Source organism: Ceratotherium simum, chromosome 9 (genome assembly GCF_057802395.1).
Source record: "Ceratotherium simum simum isolate JZ-2026a chromosome 9, ASM5780239v1, whole genome shotgun sequence".
NCBI classification, from domain to species: Eukaryota; Metazoa; Chordata; class Mammalia; order Perissodactyla; family Rhinocerotidae; genus Ceratotherium; species Ceratotherium simum.
The window spans coordinates 77,848,548-77,873,796 of NC_141908.1; the positions used below are offsets into that span (position 1 = coordinate 77,848,548).

The window sequence follows — 25,249 nt, forward strand, 5'->3', positions numbered from 1 at the left end:
ATGTGGAATTTGTGTGGGTGTTTATTCAAGAGTCAAAATAATCCCTAAAGGAAATGCAAAGTTTAACATAAACTAATCTTTAAGTGTTGGTCCCTATCCAACAATGGGCAAGGCACATTCTGGTGGAAAGGATTCCTGAGAAGACATTACAACTAGGAGATGATTAACTAAGGCCTAATATTTCTTTTTTTTTTTTTTTAAAGATTTTATTTATTTATTTTTTCCCCCCAAAGCCCCAGTAGATAGTTGCATGTCATAGCTGCACATCCTTCTAGTTGCTGTATGTGGGACGCGGCCTCAGCATGGCCGGAGAAGTGGTGCGTCAGTGCGCGCCCGGGATCCGAACCCCGGCCGCCAGCAGCGGAGCGCACGCACTTAACCGCTAAGCCACGGGGCCGGCCCAGGCCTAATATTTCTAACCAGAATTTTAAATCCTTACTCTTCCCTTCCCTGCATCTGTTTAGGAAAAAAAATAAACAGTAACTACAAAAATATGCCTTTTATTAAAAGAAATAATAGATTTAAGACCCTTGTCCTCAGGTTATTAGGATCAGAAAGTTAATTTGTTCTTTGCAGGAAAGGTGCTATAATTCTAAGTTTAGGTTTATTTAAAGAGAGCGATCTCTTCAACCCCAGAGGGACCTCTGAGGCCAACAGGAAGAGGCATGGATTACAATGTGGGCAAAAAAAATACTAAACCTGGGTTTCTTGTAAATTTTTAGGCTGCCCTGTATCATTTCTTTTGCAATCATAAAACAATTTCATAAAGATGAATGTCTTTTATTACGAAAATTGCTGTTACATTACAGCCAACATTCCGAAACAGTATTTAAATAAACACTTGTCTTGATTATAAAGCAGAAACCATGATCCTTTTTCAAAATTGATTAACATCCGCTGATGTTAACAGCAACCAGGAGGAGACTCCATATGCTCACCATGGTGTGTAGACGAGATGAGGAAGAGCACCTATGTTATTCAAAACAGCTACTAGTGTTACTTGTACAGTGTAAACCAACCACTTACAATAGGACATAAAAAAAAAAAGGCAAAAAGCAAAACACTAAAATGTTGAGGTGTCACAACACTTTTGAGATGGGCAAAGCCACAGCTTGTTTCCTTTCTCTTCCCTTCTGTGAGTTCAGTGTGAGGTACAGGGAAGAACCACAAGACCAGGTCAAGGAGGGATGCAGTCCTTCGCCTCCATATTCCCAGTCGTTAGTCCTGCTCCCCACACAGCCTGCATGCGTAAGCTCTTTCGGCTCTCATTCACAGGCCTGGGGACACAGCATTTGCACTCGGACAAGTGAGGGTCCATAGCAGCTCAGAGTCAGTGTCTGAATTCCAGTGTATGCACTCTGTGGCACTGTAAGGGAACCAAGAACAAAATTCCCATGTTCTTTTCATCAGGAGGCAGAAGACTCCCATTTGGATGCTTTCCACATTTGGGGTCGGGGGGTGGCAGTCACTGTGTAGAGCCTCTCCCATTATGAATATTCTGGTGGAAAAGCCTAGAAAGAGTTAAAACTGCAGTTTAAAAGTTCATCGTCCCCTTCCCTCAGCAAAGAAGCATGATGCACACATGATTGCAAGGAATTGAGGAAGGCAAAGTGTGGCTACTGTAGTTTCAAGTACAATCTGCTCCTTGCAAAGGGGTCTGGGGCAACTGCAGGCAAACTAGAAAGTCAAAAATGTACATCAACTCCTTGAATGTAAGAAGTTATACTGAGAACTCTGCTTACAACTTCATGTAGCTGGCATACTCTTACTGCAAGAAGGGAGAGCCTCTGTTTTCAATAGTGGATGTGATATTTTGGGAACTTAACAGGCTGGGGACTGGTCTCATCTGATTTCTACCTCCTTTTCAATCCTCCCTTTAAACTATACAGTCTTTTTTTTCTGGGCTCAGGGCTGTGATCATTAGTGAGGCTCAGAAATAACAACCAAAATAATACAATGTCCTAATTTCAACACCATTCTTTTTTGCCACTACAGGAAGACGCCAGATGGTGCTAATACACTCCGTACAGATAATCCAGTTGTCAAGCTGTTATGCAGCCTAGTTAAGCTTCTCACGCTGGATCTGGTAGTAACAAGCCTGAAAAAAAGTTCAAAACAATTTCAAATTTACTTTGAAAGAAATTACATAAACATAGCAAGGCGCATGGGAGTGAGAAAAGGAACCCTCGTTGATACTGAGTGCCCACCAAAATGAGGAGCTTTCATTTTCCCATTTCCTCCCAGTCCCCCATCCAATGTCTAATTTGTCCAGTTGTAATTAGTAGAGATAAAATTTTGTACATTTTCCTCTAATTCTAAAACAAAAAACCAAACTTTTTACAAGCTGTATAATATTCTTCACTAAGACCCTTGTCCTCAGGTTATTAGGATCAGAAAGTTAATTTGTTCTTTGCAGGAAAGGTGCTATAAGCTAGAAATACCATAATTTACTAAGCCACTATAGATTGGACATTGAGAATATGCTGATCATGATAAGGTACCCAAACAACTAATCAGAATCACCTCATATATCTGATCAACTAACAGATGAACTATCGTTGCAGACCTAGGGAGTCAGAATCTCTAGGAATATACTTTTTTTCTATGAGGAAAATTCACTCTGAGCTAACTCTTGTTGCCAATTTTCCTCTTTTTTTTTTTTTTTTTGGTGAGGAAGATTAACCCTGAGCTAATCTTGGCCTAATTGTTAGGCCTTGGCTAACAATTAGCCCTGTGCCCATCTTCCTCTATTTTATATGTGGGTCATTGCCACAGCATAGCTTGATGAGCGGTGTGCAGGTCTGAGCCCAGGATCCAAACCTGTGAACCTGGGCTGCCAAAGTGGAGTGTGCCGGACTTAACCACTAAGCCACTGCGTTCGCCCCTAGGAATACATTTTTAAGAAGCATCCCCAGGTGATTTTGAAAGTATCCAGCTTTGGGAGTTACTCATACTACCAAGAACACCTCATCCAGATAATATATAATGTTTCCCATTCTTATTCCCTTAGAATAAATCTCCAGGAGTGGGATTACTCAAGCAAACTCCACAAACATTTTTGATGTTGCTGATATCGATGTTAATAACAATTGTTTTCCAAAAGAGTGATTGCTATTTAATCCATTATCAGCAACGTGGGAGTTAACTGATTTCACTCTAAGCCACCAGCACTGGGTATAATTTTAAAACATTTTTGCCAATTTAGCAGGCACAAAATAGCACCTTGTTTAAATCTGTAGTCCTGCAAGTTTCAGTGAGGCTGAGCATCTTCCTACAGATAAATGTATTCATTCAGTTTCTTCCTTGGTGATATGTTTAGAGATGCTCTTCATACAACAGAAATACTAATAATGTAAGTCATTGGTGGCCAATATTTTCCCTAGTTCCCACCACCTTTTCAGTTTAGTTAATAGAAATGTCAATAATATTTAAGTTGAAAAGTTTGGGCCGGCCCCGTGGCTTAGTGGTTAAGTGCGCGCACTCCACTGCTGGCGGCCCGGGTTCGGATCCCGGACGCGCACTGACGCACCGCTTCTCCAGCCATGCTGAGGCCGCATCCCACATACAGCAACTAGAAGGATGTGCAACTATGACATACAACTATCTACTGGGGCTTTGGGGGGGAAAATAAATAAATAAATAAATTGTTAAGTTGAAAAGTTTAAAAAGTTAACCCAAGCCAGAAACCTAACATCAAATTCTAGTTTCTCATTTTAATTTGCCTGTCTTTCCTCCTCTCTTTCTTCTTCTATATTTAAACCCTAACACATCTGTAATTTGCTATGTGGATGATTCTGCCCTCCCTGCAAAACTGCTAATAAACTATCCCAATATTTTGACCATTTATTAAATAATTCCTCTTTTCCACTTTTGTGTTTGAAGTTTCCATTTTCATATGTGAAATATTTTATTATAATATTATCCATTTTATTATAATACTGCCTGTATGGAGGCTATCCCTTCCATTTAGGTATTTGTCTACTCGTGCGACAGTAACATACCATCTTAATTATTGCAATTCTATAATATTTTACTAACTGGCAGAGTGGGTCTATTCTTGCTCTCTTTCTTCACAAGTGTTTTTGTCATTTTCTATTGGCTGTTCTTCCAATGAACTTCAGAATGATTCTACCAAATTCCAAGACAAATCAAGGCAGGGGAACTGAAATGACTTTCAACAATCCCTAGAGAGCACCAGATCAGAGAACTTCATTTGCAACCTACTGGTTATAGTAAATACATGGAAAGAAAGACGATGCAATTCATATTCATTACATACATACTGACTTCTGTGTTTTACCTTAGTTCCATGAAATAGCTCTATTGTTGGATACTCTTTCGGACAATAAGAATCCTTTTTGTTTCTTTTCTAGAGTTATATTTATACAGAAAGTCTGCATTTATAAGCATTTGTAAGAATCTGAATGATCAATTTACAGGGAAGATTGGGTAGTGAATAATTTGCTTTAGAATTCTGAAGAATAACTGACTCATTCTACTTAAATATACTATCATATTTTAAAATATTAACAATGTGTGCTCTAAAGGCACTTAATGTTTGCTTTAAACTTTTACATAAAGAAGTGGTTAATAACAGATTTATAATTTGGTAAATCAAAGACAAATTTTAAGATAAAAAATAATAACTAATACCTGAACTTACCTTCAAGGTGGTGAACATTATACCCTGTTCCCCATGCTGAAGATATGGGTCCATGAGGTCCTCAATGAGGTGCACCTCGGAGCCTAAATTCCTAATCCTGTCCCAAAGAGAGAAAGATACTGAGCTATTTATGCTTGTATGTGTATCCTCCATTTGAATCTATTTGAGAGGAAAAGAAAGAACAGGTCAACAAAGAGGTAATACCGTAGTGGAACGCATTAACAGAGTGGATTTTTTTCTAATGGGGGAGCATATTCCTGTCATCTGTTCAGAAAAAGCAAGGGGCAGACTTGTCAAAATAATGTCACTAATACTAAAGTCAGAAAAGATTGGTTACCTGGCCCGTAGCACCACATATAAGAAAACAGGAAACAAGTCATCCATGGACCATAGGAAGTCTTCCTGAAGTGATGCCAGGACACTCTGAGAGATCTCTTCAAAAGTCTGCTGGATGACTTTAAGTTTGTCTGATGGGGTAAATGTTGTGCTGTTGTAAAAAAAAGACAAAAAAATCCTATAATTTTCTTTATAGGCTCATTTGATATTAATTTTTTTATAATATGCCCTCCTGGGGCCCATGTGCCTTAATTTGGACACATCAGGCCACCCTGGAAGGGATGACCTTTGTAATCCTATGGTTCTTTGAGAAAAGGAGCCTCCAAATATCTATGGTTCACATGGGAGAATTCACTAAGTCACAGATCATCTCCTTTTACCCATGTGGAATCTTACTTTCCTAATATATGCTCTTCTCTGAGTGAGAAGTTTGGTTAATTTCCATGTGGCTAAAGATGTGATTAGGTAGATAAATTTTTGGGTAGGCTCTTCACCACTTTGGAAAATGCAACAGCCTCCTCGAGTAAAAAGTAACCACAGTGTCTCAGAAGAGCCTTCTCATCTCCAACTGAGTCTGACACCCCCTGAGAGTGAAGGGGCACTTAGGGCTTAGGTAAAGATAAGATCTCATTCATATCTTCATAGACTAACTACACTTCGATTTACGTGATTTTTCAACAAATCAGAGATTACCTGATCTGCTGTAGACATTCTACAGCTGAGGCAAAACAAGCATCTTTTGTGGTTGGCAAAACCTGCAAAAAAGAATTTATGAAGGTAAAGAAGAAAGCTGTCTTTTGCAGTAACTATAAAAATAAATGATACCAATGGCAGAGTGCTCGCCTCTGATGAATAACTCATGCTTGGGTACTATTCTACCAAAATAAAATGAAAATTTTTTGCTATCTCGAATTGCCCACACCAAAAGAAAAGCCTATTTGCTGAGAAAACTAAAAAATCTACTATACCTTTTTACTCTCTCCAAGGATTGACAAGGTCACTGGCCAAAATTTCCTACAATGGAATCCATAAATTGTTAATACAAGTTGTTACTTATGATAGATTAATCCCCATAAAAACAGTTGATGGCTTTATTGGCTTCCCTGTCCCCACTTAAAATAACTATTCCACAGACAGGTTAAGTTTTAATAAACATTCCAGAAATAATTTAAGAGTTCTATCCTGTCCCTAAGGGATCTGTCATTCTGTACTCCAATAACCCCACACATTACATTTTGGTCAAAATCTTTCCTTTACTCAGTTTTATCTCATTTTTACCATTAAATTATTCCATTGAAAACATTCACTTTCCAATTAAGACTTATTCACTTTTTTTGATAGCACATATATGTAATTATTGGGTGGTGGGGGTGATCAGCTTTATCACAGCACTACACAGAAAGCATAATCACTCAATATTTCTCCAGAATAACAAGAAACAATGCCTTACAACAAAAAGAGCACTTCTAAACTTTTAAATTAGAAATTGTAGATGGAGAGGGAGGGAAGATGAGACAGGAAGGAAGAATGCTAAAGACTAATACAATTAACTTTTTCTGAGAATGTGAATGTATGTATTTTGCTTTAAAAAACTGCAGAGGGCCGGCCCCGTGGCTTAGCGGTTAAGTGCGTGCGCTCTGATGCAGGCGGCCAGGGTTCGGATCCTGGGCGCGCACAGACGCACTGCTTCTCCGGCCATGCTGAGGCCGCGTCCCACATACAGCAACTAGAAGAAAGTGCAACTATGACATACAACTATCGCCTGGGGCTTTAGGGGAAAAATTAAAAAAAAAAAAAAAAAACAAAAACTGCAGAATACCAAGCAGGATAACTCAAATTTAATTTATATATAAAATACACACATACACACAAATAAAAAGTACGATCAGAAGAATAATTAGGTTTCATACCCATCTCCAAAAATTCTCAGAAATAGATTATTAAATATCACTATTGTGCTAAATGAGACAGATATGCAAATAAGTAAATTGCAAATCACATATATAATTAGATACCAAAGTACCAAATCCCTGATAATGCTGTTGGCACTTTAAATGAAAACCATGAGATTCCCCTCATAACCACTGTACTTACTTCTGTACCCCAAGGAAGCCCAGAAGAGCAACATCCGGCTGCTTGTTGAGCCGCAGAACACATTCCCAGTAAACGTCCTCCTCACGGTCGTTATCCAGGGCATACAGCATAAACAGGGGCGGGTAAAGCCGAGGGAGCAGCACAGGAAGCAGTAACCCAGAACTTGTTACCACGTAACTACAAGATATTGGAGTGCGTGGGAGAAACATTAATATAAAAATTGAATACAGAATCAAAGAGCTTCAGTTTCTAGAAGCTGAAAGTAAAGATGGGAAATTTTGAGTACAGAAGCATTTACTCTACTTTTATATGTGGAGTTAACACGAGGAGCTTACCTATGGCCCTAGAGTTTTGTCTTGGACCAACTGTGAATTATTTTCATTAACTCAAAATCTAACTGGAAGCCTACTCTGTTTCCATCTTAAGGCTGATTTCCTCATCCTAGGTCAGCACGTTTCTCTGCTCGGCAGCCTTTGTGCCCAGTCATGTGTGGTTGTACTTTCACGGGGTTTGGCTAAGAGAAATTGAGACCTAAAGGACCCTCAGAGATCACCTAGTCCAACCACACCGTTTTAGAAATAAGGAAACAGATCTAGAGAAAACAACTTTTCCTTGGGATTCTTGGGCTAAGATTATGTAGTCCCCACCCCCTCTTTTCACTATCTCCACTCAACCCCATTTACCCTGGCTCAGGTGATTCGGATCTGGAATCTGACTTTCCAGTGCAAAAGGATTTCCTTTCAGTTGGCAGAGGAGCAGAGAGAGGAATTGTGCTGCCCTCTTCAGGAAGCTCAGGAAATAAGAACCTAAGGAATAATAAAAAATGTAACTCTACAAGTATACCTCTAGAGTGGCTAAAAAGAGTGAAAACACATTTCCATTATTTAATCTATTTAAGAACCTATGAAATAAAATTTTATATCAACTAAATATTTTCCTTCCCTGAGATTCTTAACTGATGCTTCTTACAGAATAAAATTAAGACTTAGCTAATACCACTAAAAAGTCTTTATGTATTATGGCTTTTTCTGTCTAGTTAGTAACAAATGAAGAATTCTGACCTATATATGTCTTTCTTACTGGCAGATCTCAGCTGAGGTCAATAGGTATTCACGCTCTGAGCAGAGACCACTATTCTCAGAGTATAAACAAATATCAGTGGAAATTACTTAAATGTCCAACATTAAGAAAAAATGAAAACACAATTAACGTAAAATTTTTAAATGTTTTTTTAAAAAGTCAAGTTGCTGAAAAAAATTTTCCAAATGATGGAGCTGCTAAGTTGTTGAGCATTATTTTCCCGAGGCTTTGAATTTGCCCTAGACTTTATCTCCGACCTCTTACATGCAAGTGGTGGGCGCTACCATAAACAAGTTTATTGTCCTCTTTATTTTCACAGACTTAGACCATAACCCTTTAAAGGCAGTTTGCAATCTTCTCTATTTTTGTAGACTTATACCACGTCCCTGCCTCTGCCCCTAATTTCACAGCTGGGCAGACTAAAAAAGGTCAGGAAACTTCTCTTCATTATACCCAACTCATTCATGTTAGAGCTGAAACACTCCCAGCCCAGTGATCTTTCTAGTAGGTCACACTGCCCCCTCAAAACCTGAAACATTTCCAAATGCATTTATCAGTTTTGAAGCTAATAATCTAAAGAAGTTTTCTGGGACAAATTCATAAACTTGTATAATTACCTCAATATAGTATTTACTTGTTCGCTTTAACCCAGTAAAAGATCTTGAATTTCACAAGTTCCTAATTTGCTTGCTGCCTGAAACTCTTTCCAAAGATGCTTCCCTGCTCACTTTCTTGCCTCTTTTAAAGTCTCTGCTCAAATATTACCTATTAGTCAGGCCTCCTTGACCTTCTGTTTAACACAGCAGCATCTTACGTCCAGCCCCATCCTCTCTTTCCCTCTGTCACATTTATCTTCATCTGACACACCGTATATTTTGTTTACGCTGACCCCACTAGAATGTAAGCATGATGAGAGTACTGATAAATTCCTCCAGGGTCTAGAATGGTGCTAACCACAGACGCACTCAATAAATACTTGTTGAATAAATCAAAGAATAGGATGCTGCTGTCAGGGGATAGGACACAAATACTCATAAATACAAAATTCCCTATTAGACGCCATACTATCCCTTCTGTGGTAGGTTTTAGAGACATGATTTTGCCTAGAGATTAAATCCAAAGTAGACTACTATACTTCATACCAAAATTAGTATTAAAAAAAATTTATTTTAGCCTTCTATTATACTTACCAAGTAAGAAAGACATAAAGGAAACAAGTAACAAAGGCTAAGGTTCATCTTCTTTTATAGTTATAGCATAAACATAAAGTAAAAACATGTTTTCATTATTTAATCTATTTAAGAATCTATGGCATAAAACCATTTTCTTGATGAATAATTTCTGTGATAAAAGGGGACATTCATGATTCTTCACGAAGCTGTAATTTCTAGATTCAGGGTGAAGATACCCAAGCATTAGTAAAAACGACTATTTCACAGCTTGCAGACTAAAGTGAAACGATCTCTTACCTCACCAGCTGGAAAATTCGCTTCAGGTAGGACTTAATCTCCTTCACGGCCTCCTGCAATAACCGGCGGTTGGCTCCCACACCCACATATGTCATTCTGTACACCGCAACCAGTGTCTCCACAAGCCTGCCCATGGGGTGCAGGGGAGTGTCACAAGCCTGAGCAAGAACAGAATCAGTGAAGTCAGCCAATGTGTAGTAGGAGCCAATCAGTCAATCAATAATAAACAATTTCATAAATGATAATTTTCAAAATGTCAGGAGGCAACTTTTGGACCAGGAAAATTCAAATACTCAATTTTTCTGAAAGTGTTGACTCTACCCAAATTGTATGAAGTAGGAGTTTTCTAATCTTAATCAAAGAATCCTTTTAACATCTTAGGAATATAGCTTCAGATATACAGATATAGAATATTATTAAAAGAAAGGCTCTAACACACTTTATTTATTTTTTTTTTGTGAGGAGATCAGCCCTGTGCTAACATCTGCCAATCCTCCTCTTTTTTTTGCTGAGGAAGACTGGCCCTGGGCTAACATCCGTGCCCATCTTCCTCCACTTTATATGGGACGCTGCCACAGCATGGCTTGCCAATCAGTGCATCGGTGTGTGCCTGGGATCCGAACCAGCAAACCCCGGGCCACCACAGCGGAGCACGAGCACTTAACCGCTTGCGCCACTGGGCCGGCCCCTCTAACACACTTTAAATCTCACAAAAAATATATGAAATGTGGTCTTGGAGAAAACTAAATAATGACAGTTGCTTATACTCTGAAACAGTCACTCTTCAGTTCCCTTGACTTCTCTCAACACTCCTTCCTGTACCCCCACATCAACGCATGCCATACTGAAATTGCAGTTGATCTTACAGGGTTTGAGAAGGAAGCAAAGAGAGCATAACCATAGGGTGAAGGCAGCATACCTTATTTATATAATCTCTAGTTTGCTAATGTTAGCAACAAAAAGCCATTTTAAACTCTGACCCTGGTTCTCCAGAACGCCCCTGAATACTTTACAAAACTTAAAAAGTTTTAACATCATAATAGGACAATCTTCATGTGGAAATGTGCTGTTAGTAGTCAGAGAATTAACAAAGGAAATTTGTTATTAGATTTAAATTAGAAATTATAAAGCAAAAACAAGACTAGGGTAACGATAAACTGTGAGTAGAGTTGCATGACATAGTGAGGTAGCTGCATCATTAATTCACAAGACCAGTGTAGTTCTGACCCTAGTTTACCTTTATCAAATATTTCTTGATGTCATCATATTTCTCCACAGAGAAGGCACCGACATGCTGAGGGATGAATTCCAAACTCTCTAGTGTTTGAGTCTGTGAACGACTTAGTATCTCTGGACTACAAAAAGGGAAAAGACAGCCTATTATGTATTTCACATCAAGAAAGCAAGATAATCACAATGTGTACATGAAACATAGTCACCAACTAAGGATGAAATGGAGTACCCAGCATAATGCTTGGCACAAATGAGCTCATCATTGGTAACTGACCTGCTATTAGGTTTACTTAATAGCCATTCAAAACAGCATTTAATGTGACTTCATACCAACTACAATAAATTAATGAAGATTTTGCTCCAATATAAACCATGGTGTTGGGAAATACTATAATGTTAGCTTGAAGAGAAAACTAGTGATAGACTTGTTAGTGACAAGATAAAAATGGAATAAAAGGGAGAGAGAGAGCTAAGGAAAAGGAAAACAAATCAAAGGGCAAAGGAAGAAATGAAAAAGAGCTCAAGAAGTAAGGAGACAATGAGGATGCTGCAGCAGGTGTCCAGGTAAGCATATGTGGGTAAAGGGAAGCTTTGGATGAAGAGACTAAGATAAGACACATACTTGATAATCAACAGAAATTTTTGGTAATGGCACTCTATCATTTAGAAACAGTGCATAATCATTATTATTACACTATTTTAGATAAAAAAGATCTTTGTGGTAGCAACATCGTTTTTTATAAAATTTATTCATTCTCATTCCTTGGAAACACCCAACAAAAGTTAACCAAGGTTAACTGGAGGGCTAAAGCCTCAGTGTCTACACTGATAGGCTCTACCAGTGAAGGCTGACCGTCTGCATCACACACAAGGGCAAGTCCACAGCTCTAACCAACTCGGCGAGTTTCCATTTCTTCTACTGACAGAGTAGAAGGTAAAAATCATGAGTTTACACTATAACCAATTCCCATTTAACCCAAATACTGGGGAAAAAACAAAAACAAACCTCAACTTCTTTCTACATTGCGGGGATTAGCAAGTTCTTTAGGAACAAATGCTAAACCACGCTTGTGGGAGTTACAGCCAAGTTAAAGAATAAGGAAATATGAAGAAAGGCAGATGGAGAAAAGAAACACAGGACAACAGGAAAGGAGAGAAAGGGAAGAACTTTTAAAAAGTAGGGGAAAAAAAGAGAAATGAAAAAGTACATCTGTAATTTTTCCTATAGTATTTCAAAATTGTGCCACTTCCTTTTGGCCTCCAAGGTTTCTGACGACAAATTTGAATTGCTATTTCCCTATATGCAATGCGTCATTTTTCTCCAGTTACTTTCAAGATTTTCTTCTCTCAATTTGAATATGATGTGCCTGTACGTGGATATCTATTTTTTCCAGGATGTGGTTTGCTCAGCTGCTTTAATCTGTAGGTTTACGTCTTTCACCAAACTTGGGAAGTTTTAGACCATTATTCCTTCAAATAAAAAATTTTTTCAGCCCTGCAATTTTTCTCCTCTCCTTCTGGGATTCCAAAGACACAAGTAATAGACTCTCAGGTTCTTTTCAGTTTTTTTCATGTTTTTTCTCTCTGTTCATTTTGGATGATTGCTATTAATCTATTTTCAAGCTCATTGACTCTTCTGTTGTCATCTCTATTCTGCTAGAGTCCACTCAGTGATTTTTTTTTTATTTTGGTTATTGTATTTTCCAATTCTAAAATTCTGATTTGGTTCTTCTTTTTATCTTCCTTGCTGATATTTTCAATGTTAATATTTGTTTCAAGGGTGTTTGCAATTGCTTATTTGAGCATTTTTATAATAGCTGCTTTAAGTTCTTGTCTGATAATTCCAAATTCTATGCTGGTTTGTCATTGATGTCTGTTGACTGTCTTTCCCCAAATGAGTTGGTATTTTCATGGTTCTTTGATTGCCAAGTAATTTTGGTTTATATCCTGGACATTTTGAGTATTAGGTATGAGACACTGAGTCTTGTTAATATCCTGTAGAGAACTGTTTTTTTTGCCCCCCAAAGCCCCAGTAGCTAGTTGTATGTCATAGTTGCACATCCTTCTAGTTGCTGTACGTGGGACGCGGCCTCAGCATGGCCGGAGAAGCGGTGCGTCAGTGCGCGCCCGGGATCCGAACCTGGGCCGCCAGTAGTGGAGCACGTGCACTTAACCGCTAAGCCACGGGGCCGGCCCCACTGTGGAGAATATTGACATGCATAACAGAGTAAACACTGTAGGCTTGAAACTGTTATGTTTAGAAGGACGTGCTTATAAGGTTGGCCCTTGGCTGGTGCCTAGGGACTAAGGTTCCTAAAAGTTCCCTATGCAAATGTGAAACATTCCCTGATAAGGATATTTTGCTGTCCATGGACTGTACTAACAATGTGATTTATGGTGAACACCTGTTTTCTTCTGAGACTGTGGAATTTTGGTAGGTGCTAAGAACAAGGTGCCTATGTGACCATCCCCCCAAGAAAAACCTTGGGTGTCGAATCTCTAATAGGCTTCCCTGGGCAGAAACACTGTATGTGTGTGGCTGCATTTTACTGCTCAGGGGAGAGTGTGCTCTGTACGACCCCTCACAGAAGGGAGAGAGCAAGGAAAGCCCACGTGCGGATCCCTCCAGACTCAGCCTGTGTCTTCTTCCCTTATGATCTGACTGTGGATCCTTACTGTGTCGCTGTAATGACTCTTACCTGTGAGTACAGCTATATGTTGAGTCTTACAAGTCCCTCTAGTGAATCACTGAACACGTAGGTGATCACCTGTAACAGCTGATATTTTTGTTTCAGCCTTCTGTGGGCTGTGGTCCCAACGTCAACTCACTTCTCAAAGCCTTTGCAGTCCTATTTGGGTCTGCTCTGTGAGTGTATCACTCAGTGGTCAGTCTAGGACCTAAGTGAAAGTCTACCTATTAGCTCAGTTCTCAAAGTGTTTGGTATGCTCATTAGGATTAAACCCACACTTGTGCAGGTCTGGGGTGAGCCCCGGAGTTCATAAACTTTACAGGACTTCTTTCCAGAGCTCCTCTCTCTCAATTACCTCTCAAGCATTTTCTGGTTCCCCTTTCAGGTCCTCTAGCCAGAAACTGTCCATTTCTGTGAATGTGCTACATCTAGGGCCAAGTGGTGGGAAGACAAAGAGAGAGGCAAAAAGAACAAACCAATGAAGGGGGCTGGCCTGGTGGTGTAGTGGTTAAGTTTGTGTGCTCCGCTTTGGCGGCCCAGGGTTCGCAAGTTCGGGGATCCTGGGTGTGGACCCATGCACCGCTCATCAAGCCATGCTGTGGCAGGCGCCCCACATATAAAGTAGAGGAAGATGGGCATGGATGTAGGCCAGGGCCAATCTTCCTCAGCAAAAAGAGGAGGACTGGCAAGGGATGTTAGCTCAGGGCTAATCTTCCTCACCAAAAAAGAAAGGAAAAAAAAAAAAGCAAATAAGGTTTGGCCATGACTCTTGGACCTGAGGATACACCAAAGGGAGAAAGTTTCACTCTCTCGGGAGTTTGGGCTCTTGCGAGCTTCCCTTTCATGGCTGCTCTAGCTGCTGCCATCACCGCCTCTGCCACAGAAGTGCCTGGAGGCTGGAGTATGAGGAAATGGAGGAAAAAAACTCGGTGTACCTTCTCCATTCTCTCTGAGATTTAGGAGTCTCTTTTCTGCATCTTGAGCCAGAATCTCTCTTTGGATCTCTGTCTATCTACACCACAGTGTTTACTTCCAGGTTTCAGGTTACAGTAAGTTCAGGCTGAGAGATACTGAAGTTAAAAAACCCAAGAAACTCACCACTGGTTTGGTGGTACTTTGAATTCAGGTATTCTTCCCTGGTACCCTTGCTGATATTTACTTTTCAGAGTTTTCAAACAGCTGTCCATGTATTCTGTCTGGGTTTTATAGATGAGTTCAGTAGAAGATAGGAGGTGTGTTTTATCCATCTTACCCAGAAGCAGAAGTACATCATTGGCTTTTAAATTAAGTTATTTTTTAAAACTAAATGTGGCAAGCCTTGATTACTTACTGGTTTTAAGTTTCATCTTCCTACCATGCTTTGCCTTATGCTGGGCAGGCATTCACTCACCTGTCTCTGTGTTGGCGCCGACTGGTGGTCAGGGCCACAGCAATGTTGTCCCATGCTTTCCAAACCTCCCCCTGGCCTGGGTTCTCACAGCCCAGCTGACGCCAACATTCATCAAACACTGCTTTCCACTTTTCATCAGCCGGCACTGCCAGGTTTCCTAGCTTCCTGCTAATAAAGTCACATCAAGCTTTTATTAATCACTGCTTTTGTGCAAAAATCCTGAAGAATAGAAAGTTTCTAATATACAACTGGGAATGCTTCTGTGACAAAAACTGCCTAGATTGATAGTCGTTCTATTTTTAAAACACTGAATGAAAATTTTAAGGGATGTTTTTTAGCTACTTAATGTTTATCAGATACTAAAGTATATGAATTGTTAAGTACAAAGTGCATTAGAATTGACTGCTTTCTACATTTCCACAGAATTGATTTTGTAAAATTGATTCTTGTTAAAATAAGGACTTTCTGTGCTTTGCACATCTCATAATGACAATTGTGAAATGCATTACATAGTGGGTTCTAAAAATACTCTATGAATAAACATGGTAGAGAAAATATATCAAGCTCCCATCAGAACAAAGAATCTGAGATGCTACCAAGTACAAAACTGAAGCTAAAGCTGGAATCAATAAAGAAAAATAGACATATGCCAGAAAGTTAGAGGAAGAACATAATACACTTAGAGACTTAGATCTTGCCTTTTTTCCCATATATGCAGAGTATACTATTCCACTTGGTGTATATACAGATTTGATCTTTACTTTGCAAAATCAAGTTGCATATGGGTTCCACTTAAGAATGCTCGCTTGCTCTTTTTTGGATACCTGCACCATTAACAGTAGGGTTATTCCCACACACACACCTTTTATTTTAAACAGCTATGCCCCAAGGCTATACTCTAAGCCAAGACTATAGATTTAGCTAACGACTCAGTTAACAATTCAAGGAGGTTACACTTTGTTAAAAAAAGACCTTAAAAATTTGTTTTGCATTTAAAATATTAACTAGCTTTGATAAAAGCAAGACAACTCAAAACATTCAATAATTAATTTAGAATTAACACTAGTTACTCACAAAACTTTGGGTCTGTCTTTATCACTCTCATATAGACTAGGCTTAAAGTAGGTTCCAGTGATTTTTATTCCAGATCCCCATTCTCCATTAAAATAACCTTCAATGTAATCTCCATTTGGCATAGTCAGTGTTCCCTAGGTAAAGTTAGAGAAAATGTGGAATTAGAGGAAGTATTTTCAATTAAAAATTGAAAAAAAAAAAGCGCTAAATGGTTAACATTTTCTTTTTTAACTTACTCTTTACCAGACCCCAACCCTTAAGAAACAAAGCGTGTGTACATGCATGTGCAAAGAGTGTATGAAAATAATCCATGGATAAAAGAAAAAGAAAATCACAGGAAAAATCAGAAAATACTTTGAGTTGAATGAACACATAACTTAGCCAAATTTATGGGATGCTGCTAAAGCAGTGTTTAGAGACAAATTTAGAGCTACAAATGCCTATATTAGAAAATGAGAAAGATTTCAAGTCAGTAATTAAAATTCCACTTTACAAAATTAGAAAAAGGAGAGCAAACAAAACCCAAATCAAGAAAGAAGGAGATAATAAAGATTAGAGCTGAAATCAGAGATAGAACACAGAAACAAAGAAAAATCAATGAAACCAAAAGTTGCTTCTTTGAAAAGACACAAAAAATTGATAAACATTTAATTAGACTAATCAAGAAAAAACAAGATCACATAACATTACAAAATCAAGAATGAAACGGGATATTATACCAACCTTACAGAAATTAAAGAGGTTTGAGGAGAATACTAAGAGAACAACTTTATGTCAACAAATTAGATAACTTAGATGAGATAGAAAAATTCCTAGGAAGACAGAAATTACCAAAATGGACTCAAGGAGAAATAGAAAATCTGAATAGACCAATTACAAGTAAGGAAATTGAATTAGAAATTAAAAACCTTCTCAGAAAATAATGCTCAGGCTCAGATGACTTCATGGGTGAATTCTCCAAAACATCAAAGAAGAAATAATACCAAGGCTTCACAAACTCTTTCAGAAAATAGAGGAGGAGGGAACTCTTCCCAACTTACTCTATGAAGCTAGTATTACCCTGATACCAAAGACAGACAAAGACACCATGAGAAAAGAAAAATATAGACCATTATCTTTCATAAATATACACAAAAATCTTCAACAAAATATTAGCATTAAATCCAGCAACATATAAAAAAGATTATATACCATGACCAAGCCTGATTTATCCCAGGAAAGCAAGGTTGGTTTAACATCAGAAAAGCAAACAATGTAATACACCATACTAAATAGAATAAAAGACAAAAACACCAGATCATATCAACAGACACAGAAAAAGCCCTCTGACAAAAGCTAAAACCTATTCATGATAAAAACTCACAACAAACTAGGAATAGAAGGGAACTATCTCAATTGATGATTAATCTATGAAAAACCTTTAGGTAACATCATACTTAGTGGTGAAAGATCTAATGCTTTTCCCCTAAAACAGGGAACAAGGTAAGGATGTTCACTCTTACCACTTCTATTCAACATTCTATTAGGGAGTCTAGCTTGTGCAATCAGACAAGAAAAAGAAATAAAAGTCTTCCACATTGCAAAGGAAGAAGTAAAACTGTCTTTATTTGCTGACAACATGAACCTATATGCAGGAAATCCTAAGAAATCCACACACACACACAAACCTACTTGAATAAACAAGTTCAGCAAGATTTCAGGATACAAGAACAAAATACAGAAATCAATTGTATTTTTATATAATAGCTATGAACTATCCAAAAATAAAACTAAGAAAACAATTCTCTTTACAATAGCATCAAAAAGAATACTTAGGAATAAATTTAACCAAAGATATGCAAGAAAATGTCCATTGAAAACTACAAAACATTGCTGATAGAAATTAAAGAAGATCTAAATAAAAGGAAAGACATTCCATGTTTATGGATTGAAAGATTCAATATTATTAAGAGGGCAATTCCTCCCAAATTGATCTATAGATTCAACATAATACCTATCAAAATCTCAGCAGGCTTTATTGCAGATATTGATAAGCCAGTCCTAAAATTTATATGGAAAGTCAAAGGATCCAGAATAGCCAAAAACAATTTTTAAAAAGAACAAAGTGGGAAGACTTACACTTTCTGATTTCACAACTTACTATAAATCTATAGTAATCAAGACAGTGTGGTACTGGCATAAAGAGAGACATGTAGGTAGACCAATGGAATATAATTTAGAGTCCAGAAATAATAAACACATTTTATGGTCAATTAATTTTAACAAAGAGGCCAAGAATATTCAATGGGAAAGGTTGCTGAGGCAATTGGACATTCACATACAAAAAGATCAACTTAGACTTTTCACTCACACCATACACAAAAGCTACCTCAAAATAAATCATAGACCTAAAGAGCTAAAACTATAAAAGTTTTAGAAGAAAACAGAGAAGAAAATCTTAATAACTTTGACTTAGGCAAAGATTTCTTAGATATGACATCAAAAGCATGATTCATGAAATTTTTTTTGATAAATTTGACTTCATTACAATTTAAAAATTTTGTGCTTCAAAAGGCATTATTAAGAAAATAACAAGATAAACCACAGACTACAAGAAAATATTGAATCCTATATCTGATAAAGAACTTGTATCCAGAACATATACAGAACACTTACAACTCAATAATAAGACTACAGGGCTGGCCCCGTGGCTTAGCAGTTAAGTGCGTGCGCTCCGCTACTGGTGGCCCGGGTTCAGATCCCGGGCGCACACCAACCCACCACTTGTCGGGCCATGCTGAGGCGGCGTCCCACATATAGCAACTAGCAGGATGTGCAACTATAATGTACAACTATCTACTGGGGCTTTGGGGAGAAAAAGGGGAAAAAAAAAAAAGGAGGAGGATTGGCAACAGATGTTAGCTCAGGGCCGGTCTTCCTCAGCAAAAAGAGGATTGGCATGCATGTTAGCTCAGGGCTGATCTTCCTCACCAAAAAACAAAAGACTATAAACAAGCAAATTCCTAAAATGTTAAAATATTTCAATAGACATTTCACCAAAGAAAATATACAAATCGCTGATAAGCATATGAAAATATGCTCTACATCATTAGTCATTAGAAAAATGTAAATTAAACCCAAGAGATATCACTTCATACCCACTAGAATGGCAAAAAGAAAAAAACCAGAAAATAAAAAACATTGGTGAAGATGTGGAGAGATTAGAATCCTCATACATTGATGATGAGACTGTAAAATGGTGCAGCCACTTTGGATAAGTTTGACAGTTTCCTAATAAGTTAAACATCAATTTACCATACAACCCAGCATTTGCACTCCTAGGTATCCACCCAAGAGAAATGAAAACATCTGTACACAAAAGAAGTTGTATTCAAAGGTTTATAGCAGCATTATTCATAACTGTCTAAAGTTGGGAATAATTCAATGTCCATCAACGGGGGAAGGGATACACAAAATGTGCGTTTGGAATACTATTCAGCAATAAAAAGGAACGAAGTACTGCATAAGCCACAATATGGGAAAATCTCAAAAACATTATGCTAAGTGTAAGAAGCCACACAGACGAGACCGCATGTCTGATTCCATTTACATGAGAGGATCTGAAAGGCAAAACTATTGAGGGATCAAGTCCGTTAGAGGTTGTCTGGGACAGGAGGTGGAAACAGGGAGTGACTGCAAATGGGCAGTAGACGGTGACAGAAGTCTTTTTTGGGTGACGGAAATGTTCTAAAATTGGATTGTGGTGGTGGTTGTATAACTCTGTATATTTACTAAAAATCATTGAAATGCACACTTAAAATGGGTCAATTTTATGGTATGTAAAGCCTTTTTAAAAAGTCAAGAAAAAATTATTAAAATATTGTACTTGAGAGAGAAAGAAGAAAGTTGGTTTCCAACCTTTCCACTAAGAGTCCAGTCATCTGAAAATTCTCCCTCATAGATAGTATCATCTTCGGAAAGTAGAACCCCATTTCCCTATGCGAAGAAACAAAACAAAAATGACAACACATAAAACACAGAGGAACTTAGAGGACACGCAGCCATATCCCCCAAAGCCTTACAGAATCTTAAAAGACAAGAAAAATAGTACTAAGAAGGTAGAACATTAATAAAAAGATGATTTTAAAAGTTAAGAACATAAGAGTTTTAAAAAGTCAACAACAACTACATGCAAATATTCTACTCACCATCATTTTATTAAGGTGAAAGTTGCCTTCATAGTATAATCCAAACTGGGTAACTACCACACCGTTCCCTTGACATACATCATCTTGCCACATCCCCATATACTTTTCCCCCCTGCAGAGAAATAGAGGAGAAAAGAAAAGAAAAATCGATGAAGATGAGGAGGAGGTGGGGAAAAAACAATGACTGCATGGGAGATTCCAAGCATCAACCCTAGGTTGGCCTCAGTTCCACTTTCCTAGTTAAAGTGGTTAACTCTGTCTCCTCCAACATGGGACAATATGATGGCAAATGACATCTTACTCACACAGCGTTCTCAGAGGAATTTAGTATTACAGGCTACCTGACAGAGATATTACTCTGTATATACTCCACGTACTTCTTTGATAACTTTAAAATTAGAAATAAAGAATGCCAAGAATTCAACTCTAAATAATTTCATTCAAAACATAATAAGTAGAGTCAAACCTATGCACTATTTTTTCTTACCCAAAAGTTTACTAACTTAAAAAAAAAAACAAAAAACGGGGTTTATATAAAATAAGGCTCATTCTTCACCTACTTGATCTCAGAGAAATCTTACTAATCCCCACTAAAAAGACAAAATAAGTACAAACTGCTTGTTAAATAATCACAGAGTTTAGTAATAACAGCAAATTTGGAAAATCCCACATTATGACAGCTGTTGATAATTAATAACTTGAGGGGGAAAAGAGTATATGTCAAGTCCGAAAGCAAATCAAGCCAAACCAAATATGGAAGCAAAAGAATTACACTCTTCCCCATGGTTTAGTTACTTGAATTTAACTAAGCTTGATTCCTGGGTTGCTGGCATGCTAACAAGTCTCTGCCCTGATAGGAAGACCTACATAGAAAGGTGTGTAGATTCCATTCTATGACCCCAGAGGGAATTTCCATTGGTTCCTCCCAACCTTTTACTTCTATCATTTCTTGACTTCATTAAAGGTTTTTCCTTGTATAATAAAGATTTGGTAGCCTCTCTGAGACACTAAAAGCTTTGTTTGAGTGAAGCTTTAAGGAAAATGGTGCCAATGTTAATTTTGAATGATCCTGATCTTGTATAAAAGTAACCTATTGTTTAGTTCACAAAAAAATGGATAAAATGATGCCTGACAACTCTGTCTTCTTATTGAAAATTTTCTCAGTACTGTCATATTAAGATGCTCAGCATTCAAAAAATCATCACTATTTTTGGAGAAGTATAGGAACCTTATCTTCTCACACTAAACTTTGAGATTAGCAGCAGAATACTGTACCTAGTGATATCATCAAAGACACCATATCCTGCTTTCTTATCCATTACCCATTGGCCAATGAACATACTGGGAGAAGAAGAAGTCAATTTTCCGCTTCGTAGGAGACCATGACCATGACGCATGTTATCTTGAAAACAGCCTTCAAACACTTCACCAGAGGCATAACTGTGGTTAGAAAGAATGGATCAAGATTACAGGCATATTGAATTCTGATGCTCCTTTTTACAAAGTTTAGGAAATTCAAAACTATACTCAGGTCTCACTAGTAGCTATAATTATTTACTTGTTTATATGATTATTTTTCAATAACCAAACATTTCATTTTTGAATGACTGAGGCTAAAAAGTCAGGACATAATTGGTGGTATTCTGTGTTAACATGGGAAAAAAATGTGTTTAGTCCCTTACGGGAAAATGAAATAATGAGTCATCTCTGAAAGAATGATAGGTTTTGTCCATATTAGAATCACACAATAAAGATAACTCTGTAGGCAAGACATATAGGAGATTCTGTGAGAAAGTTATGGTTTATAAAGTTTGTACAATTTTGTTAAGAACTAAATAATAACCTAATATATTCATCTTTTGATAAATAAGAGGTTGATCTTTAAAAGCAGACTTTACACAGTTTCAGTCATAAGAAGAGTAAATAAAATTTACTCCTTGGAAATTTTGGCTACACATTTAGGTTTACATGATTCTTTGAAAAAGCAACACCAGTCCAACAAACTTTCCAGTGTTATTACCTAAAGACTCCCTGACCACACATTTTTCCTTCTTTCCAATGGCCCACATAGTGGTCTTCTTTGTTCAAGGCTTTGTTTGGGATTCTGTATTCTCCATACCTGCCAAGGAGAACAGAAAAATCAGAAGGTGCATTTATGACATATTCACCTTTTGTATGTATACATTTGTAAAGATTTTAACTAGAACAGAGAAAAGATTTACCTAGAGCAGGAAAGGGGTAAATGGGCTCTTGGTGTAAGCTGTATCTATGACCTAAGCTATTTGGCAAGTCTTAGAGGAGTGTGACATGAACCCCACTACATAAGGAGATTAGGTGTTTTATCCCAAGTCCAATGAAAAACAGAAAACCTGTGTCCTAAGCCTATCTCTGCCACTGATTAGCCACATCACCTTGGGTAAGTCCAGTACCCAGCTCCTTCATCTGTATAAGAAGGGAGGTAAATCAGATTATCTAAAGTCTCTTCTCATTCTAAAATTCTATTAAAAGGAGATTAAAAGACATCATAAATATTTACATTATCACAAACACAAAAGATCACCTACCCAATGTATATAGTCATGTATCGCTTAACGATGGGGATACATTTTGAGAAATGCGTTAGGTGATTCTGTCATTGCGAACGTCACAGGGTGTATTTATACAAACCTAGATGGTATAGCCTACCGCACACCTAGGCTATATGGCACTAATCTTATGGGACCACCATCGTACATACAACCACCATCATTGACTGAAATGCCGTTATGTGGCACGTGACTGTATGGTAAAATAAATTACTTCTCTAACATGATACAAAATACCTCACTGCCAAAAATTTATCATGTAAATATATTTACAGTATTAGAAAACACGACAAGCTCATACAAAAATAATGTCATTTGAGTACCATTAGGATAATATTAGGATAATACATCACTTAGAAGATTTCCCCTTTAGCATATCACAGAAATTAAAGATGCTTGGAAACTACTGCAAGGAAAATTTCTCTACGTCCTCCGTGTAAAGGGGGCACTACTATCTCAGTCTCACCACCAACACTATCCAAGGTTCTGAGTCTTCACAACTGTGAAATGCATAGAAAACACAGTCCCATTTTAATATATGGAAGGCTGTGTAATTTGAGGTCACAGGCTAGCACAGTAAATGATTCACTCTAGGTAAACGAAGGCTGCATCCTAGATTCCTAGCTCTCTTCATGTCACATATCTGCATTATAAGCCCTAATACATTGTATGCATTTCTAGATAACAAAACGAGTATCTGCTGATTGTTTTAAAAATAGCTCTGAACAGGGTCGGCCCTGTGGCGTAGCGGTTAATTGCGTGTGCTCTGCTGCTGGCGGCCAGGGCTTGGATCCCGGGCATGCACTGACACACTGCTTGCCAAGCCATGCTGTGGCGGCACCCCACATAAAGTGGAGGAAGATTGGCACGGATGTTAGCTCAGGGCCAGTCTTCCTCAGCAAAAAGAGGAGGATTGGCACGGATGTTAGCTCAGGGCTGATCTTCCTCACAGAAAAAAAAAAAAATAGCTCTGAACACAAAATAATGTAATTTGTAACTGAAGTTGAATTTACCCTCATGTTTTACACAATTTTCTTACCCATCTTCCAAGCCATTCCTGAACATGCCAGAATACATCTTTCCATCTGGCCACTTCAAAACTCCTCTGGAATACGTAAGCAAAGAATAATACATGTCAATTAATGTTTCAGAAAATCAGTACTTTTTCAGTAATTAGACTATCATCCTCACCCCAGGCATAAATCTTAAACATTTTCACCTGCCATGAGGCTTCCCTGAAAGCCAGCGTCCATCATAGGTTGCATCCTTTAGGCGAGGATCCTTGTAGAAAGTATATTTGGCACTGCGTGAAATGGGTGGTTCCTGCCTCTGAATACTGCTGCCACTTCCATAAGGTGGAAGATCAGACGTCCCCCTCAAAGCCTGATCCACAGCTTGGCTTATAGCCCGTAGCCATTTAGTCTAGGAACAAAAAGCAAATGTCAATAAGCTTAAGACGACAACTGATCAAGCATTGCTTTAAATTCTGCTAACTTTCCTTGGTGTAAATAATTTTTCTGTCTCCTAATGCTTTTCTTATTAATTGAATAATGCTGATTGGCTCTTGGAATTCACTACTACATGTTTAAAATTAAGTCGCATTAAAATAACAAAAACAAGAATCTATAATCTTGGTTTAATGTAGATTTATCAGACATAATTATGAATCATTAGTCAAGCAAAAACAATTTTTATCTCTTCTTTACTACCATACAAGACAGAAATAGCTAGGCCAAAGACTGAAAGAAAACACACAACGAACTAACCTTTTCCTGGGGTGTTGACGAAATGAGAGTGAACTGCTCCTCAGGTGTAGTTATCTTTAAGCCACTCCTAAAACATTCACAAGGATAAATACCAGTAGGTATGACAACCTGTCATTATAATATCAATCCTCAAATATGAAAAGCAACTTGTTTATTTCAAGAGGAGCAGAATTCAAATGTAGATGCAGTCATGCCCTGGGTTTGGTTCCCACAGTGGGAGAAAGAAAAGACACAGTTACTCTGCTCTGTGTAGAACAACAGGATGTGAGCAACGGAGCAGCCCTTCCACCACTATCATCTTCACCACAGGCCATTTTACTATCTATGTGCTGGGAGGGTGAGTCTCATTACGCAGAAAGGGGAGGCCTCCTGAGCTTTTTTTCACGTCTAAGGAAACAACCTGGGTAATAGAGGGGAGAATTAGGTGGGTCGGGCTGGGGGGTGGGGGTAGGGGCACACTTACACACCACCAGCTTCTTCTGAAAGTGGTTCTGCCCACAGTGTCGCCAAAGGGAAAACATGGTGTGTCGAGAACTGAAACAAAGAACGTGGAGAAACATCTAAGAAAGCCCACATGGACCTTGGGGGTCTCCGCTGCATAACCTTTTTCAAATGGTTAAGTCCACATGGGTGCCACTATCTCAGCCCCACAGTCCCCATGACATAGCCAACCCCAATGGGT

The 25,249-nt window shown here is 38.1% G+C and overlaps 1 protein-coding gene across 6 annotated transcripts in view; it reads right to left on the reverse strand.

Moving 5' to 3' along the window:
- Positions 1-484: 484 nt before the first annotated feature.
- Positions 485-25,249, reverse strand: part of ALS2 (alsin Rho guanine nucleotide exchange factor ALS2) — a 74,373-nt gene continuing 49,608 nt past the window's right edge. Inside the window, exons 16-35 of one of the 6 annotated variants that reach the window (XM_087435616.1) lie at positions 25,031-25,101; positions 24,568-24,634; positions 24,021-24,223; positions 23,841-23,906; positions 22,237-22,335; positions 21,492-21,656; positions 20,217-20,328; positions 19,927-20,004; positions 16,030-16,163; positions 14,956-15,123; positions 10,880-10,997; positions 9,643-9,800; positions 7,777-7,899; positions 7,094-7,270; positions 5,968-6,013; positions 5,693-5,754; positions 5,001-5,150; positions 4,664-4,760; positions 2,029-2,098; positions 485-1,511 (exon numbers count right to left, since the gene is read on the reverse strand). In XM_087435616.1, the coding sequence (XP_087291742.1) occupies positions 2,060-2,098; positions 4,664-4,760; positions 5,001-5,150; positions 5,693-5,754; positions 5,968-6,013; positions 7,094-7,270; positions 7,777-7,899; positions 9,643-9,800; positions 10,880-10,997; positions 14,956-15,123; positions 16,030-16,163; positions 19,927-20,004; positions 20,217-20,328; positions 21,492-21,656; positions 22,237-22,335; positions 23,841-23,906; positions 24,021-24,223; positions 24,568-24,634; positions 25,031-25,101 (2,133 nt within the window). In that variant the 3' untranslated portion in view covers positions 485-1,511; positions 2,029-2,059. Of the gene's footprint in view, positions 2,099-4,663; positions 4,823-5,000; positions 5,151-5,692; positions 5,755-5,967; positions 6,014-7,093; positions 7,271-7,776; positions 7,900-9,642; positions 9,801-10,879; positions 10,998-14,955; positions 15,124-16,029; positions 16,164-19,926; positions 20,005-20,216; positions 20,329-21,491; positions 21,657-22,236; positions 22,336-23,840; positions 23,907-24,020; positions 24,224-24,567; positions 24,635-25,030; positions 25,102-25,249 lie in introns of those variants that run through there. The other 5 variants (XM_014784743.2, XM_004426799.3, XM_087435617.1 and 2 more) reach the window with 5 other exon arrangements.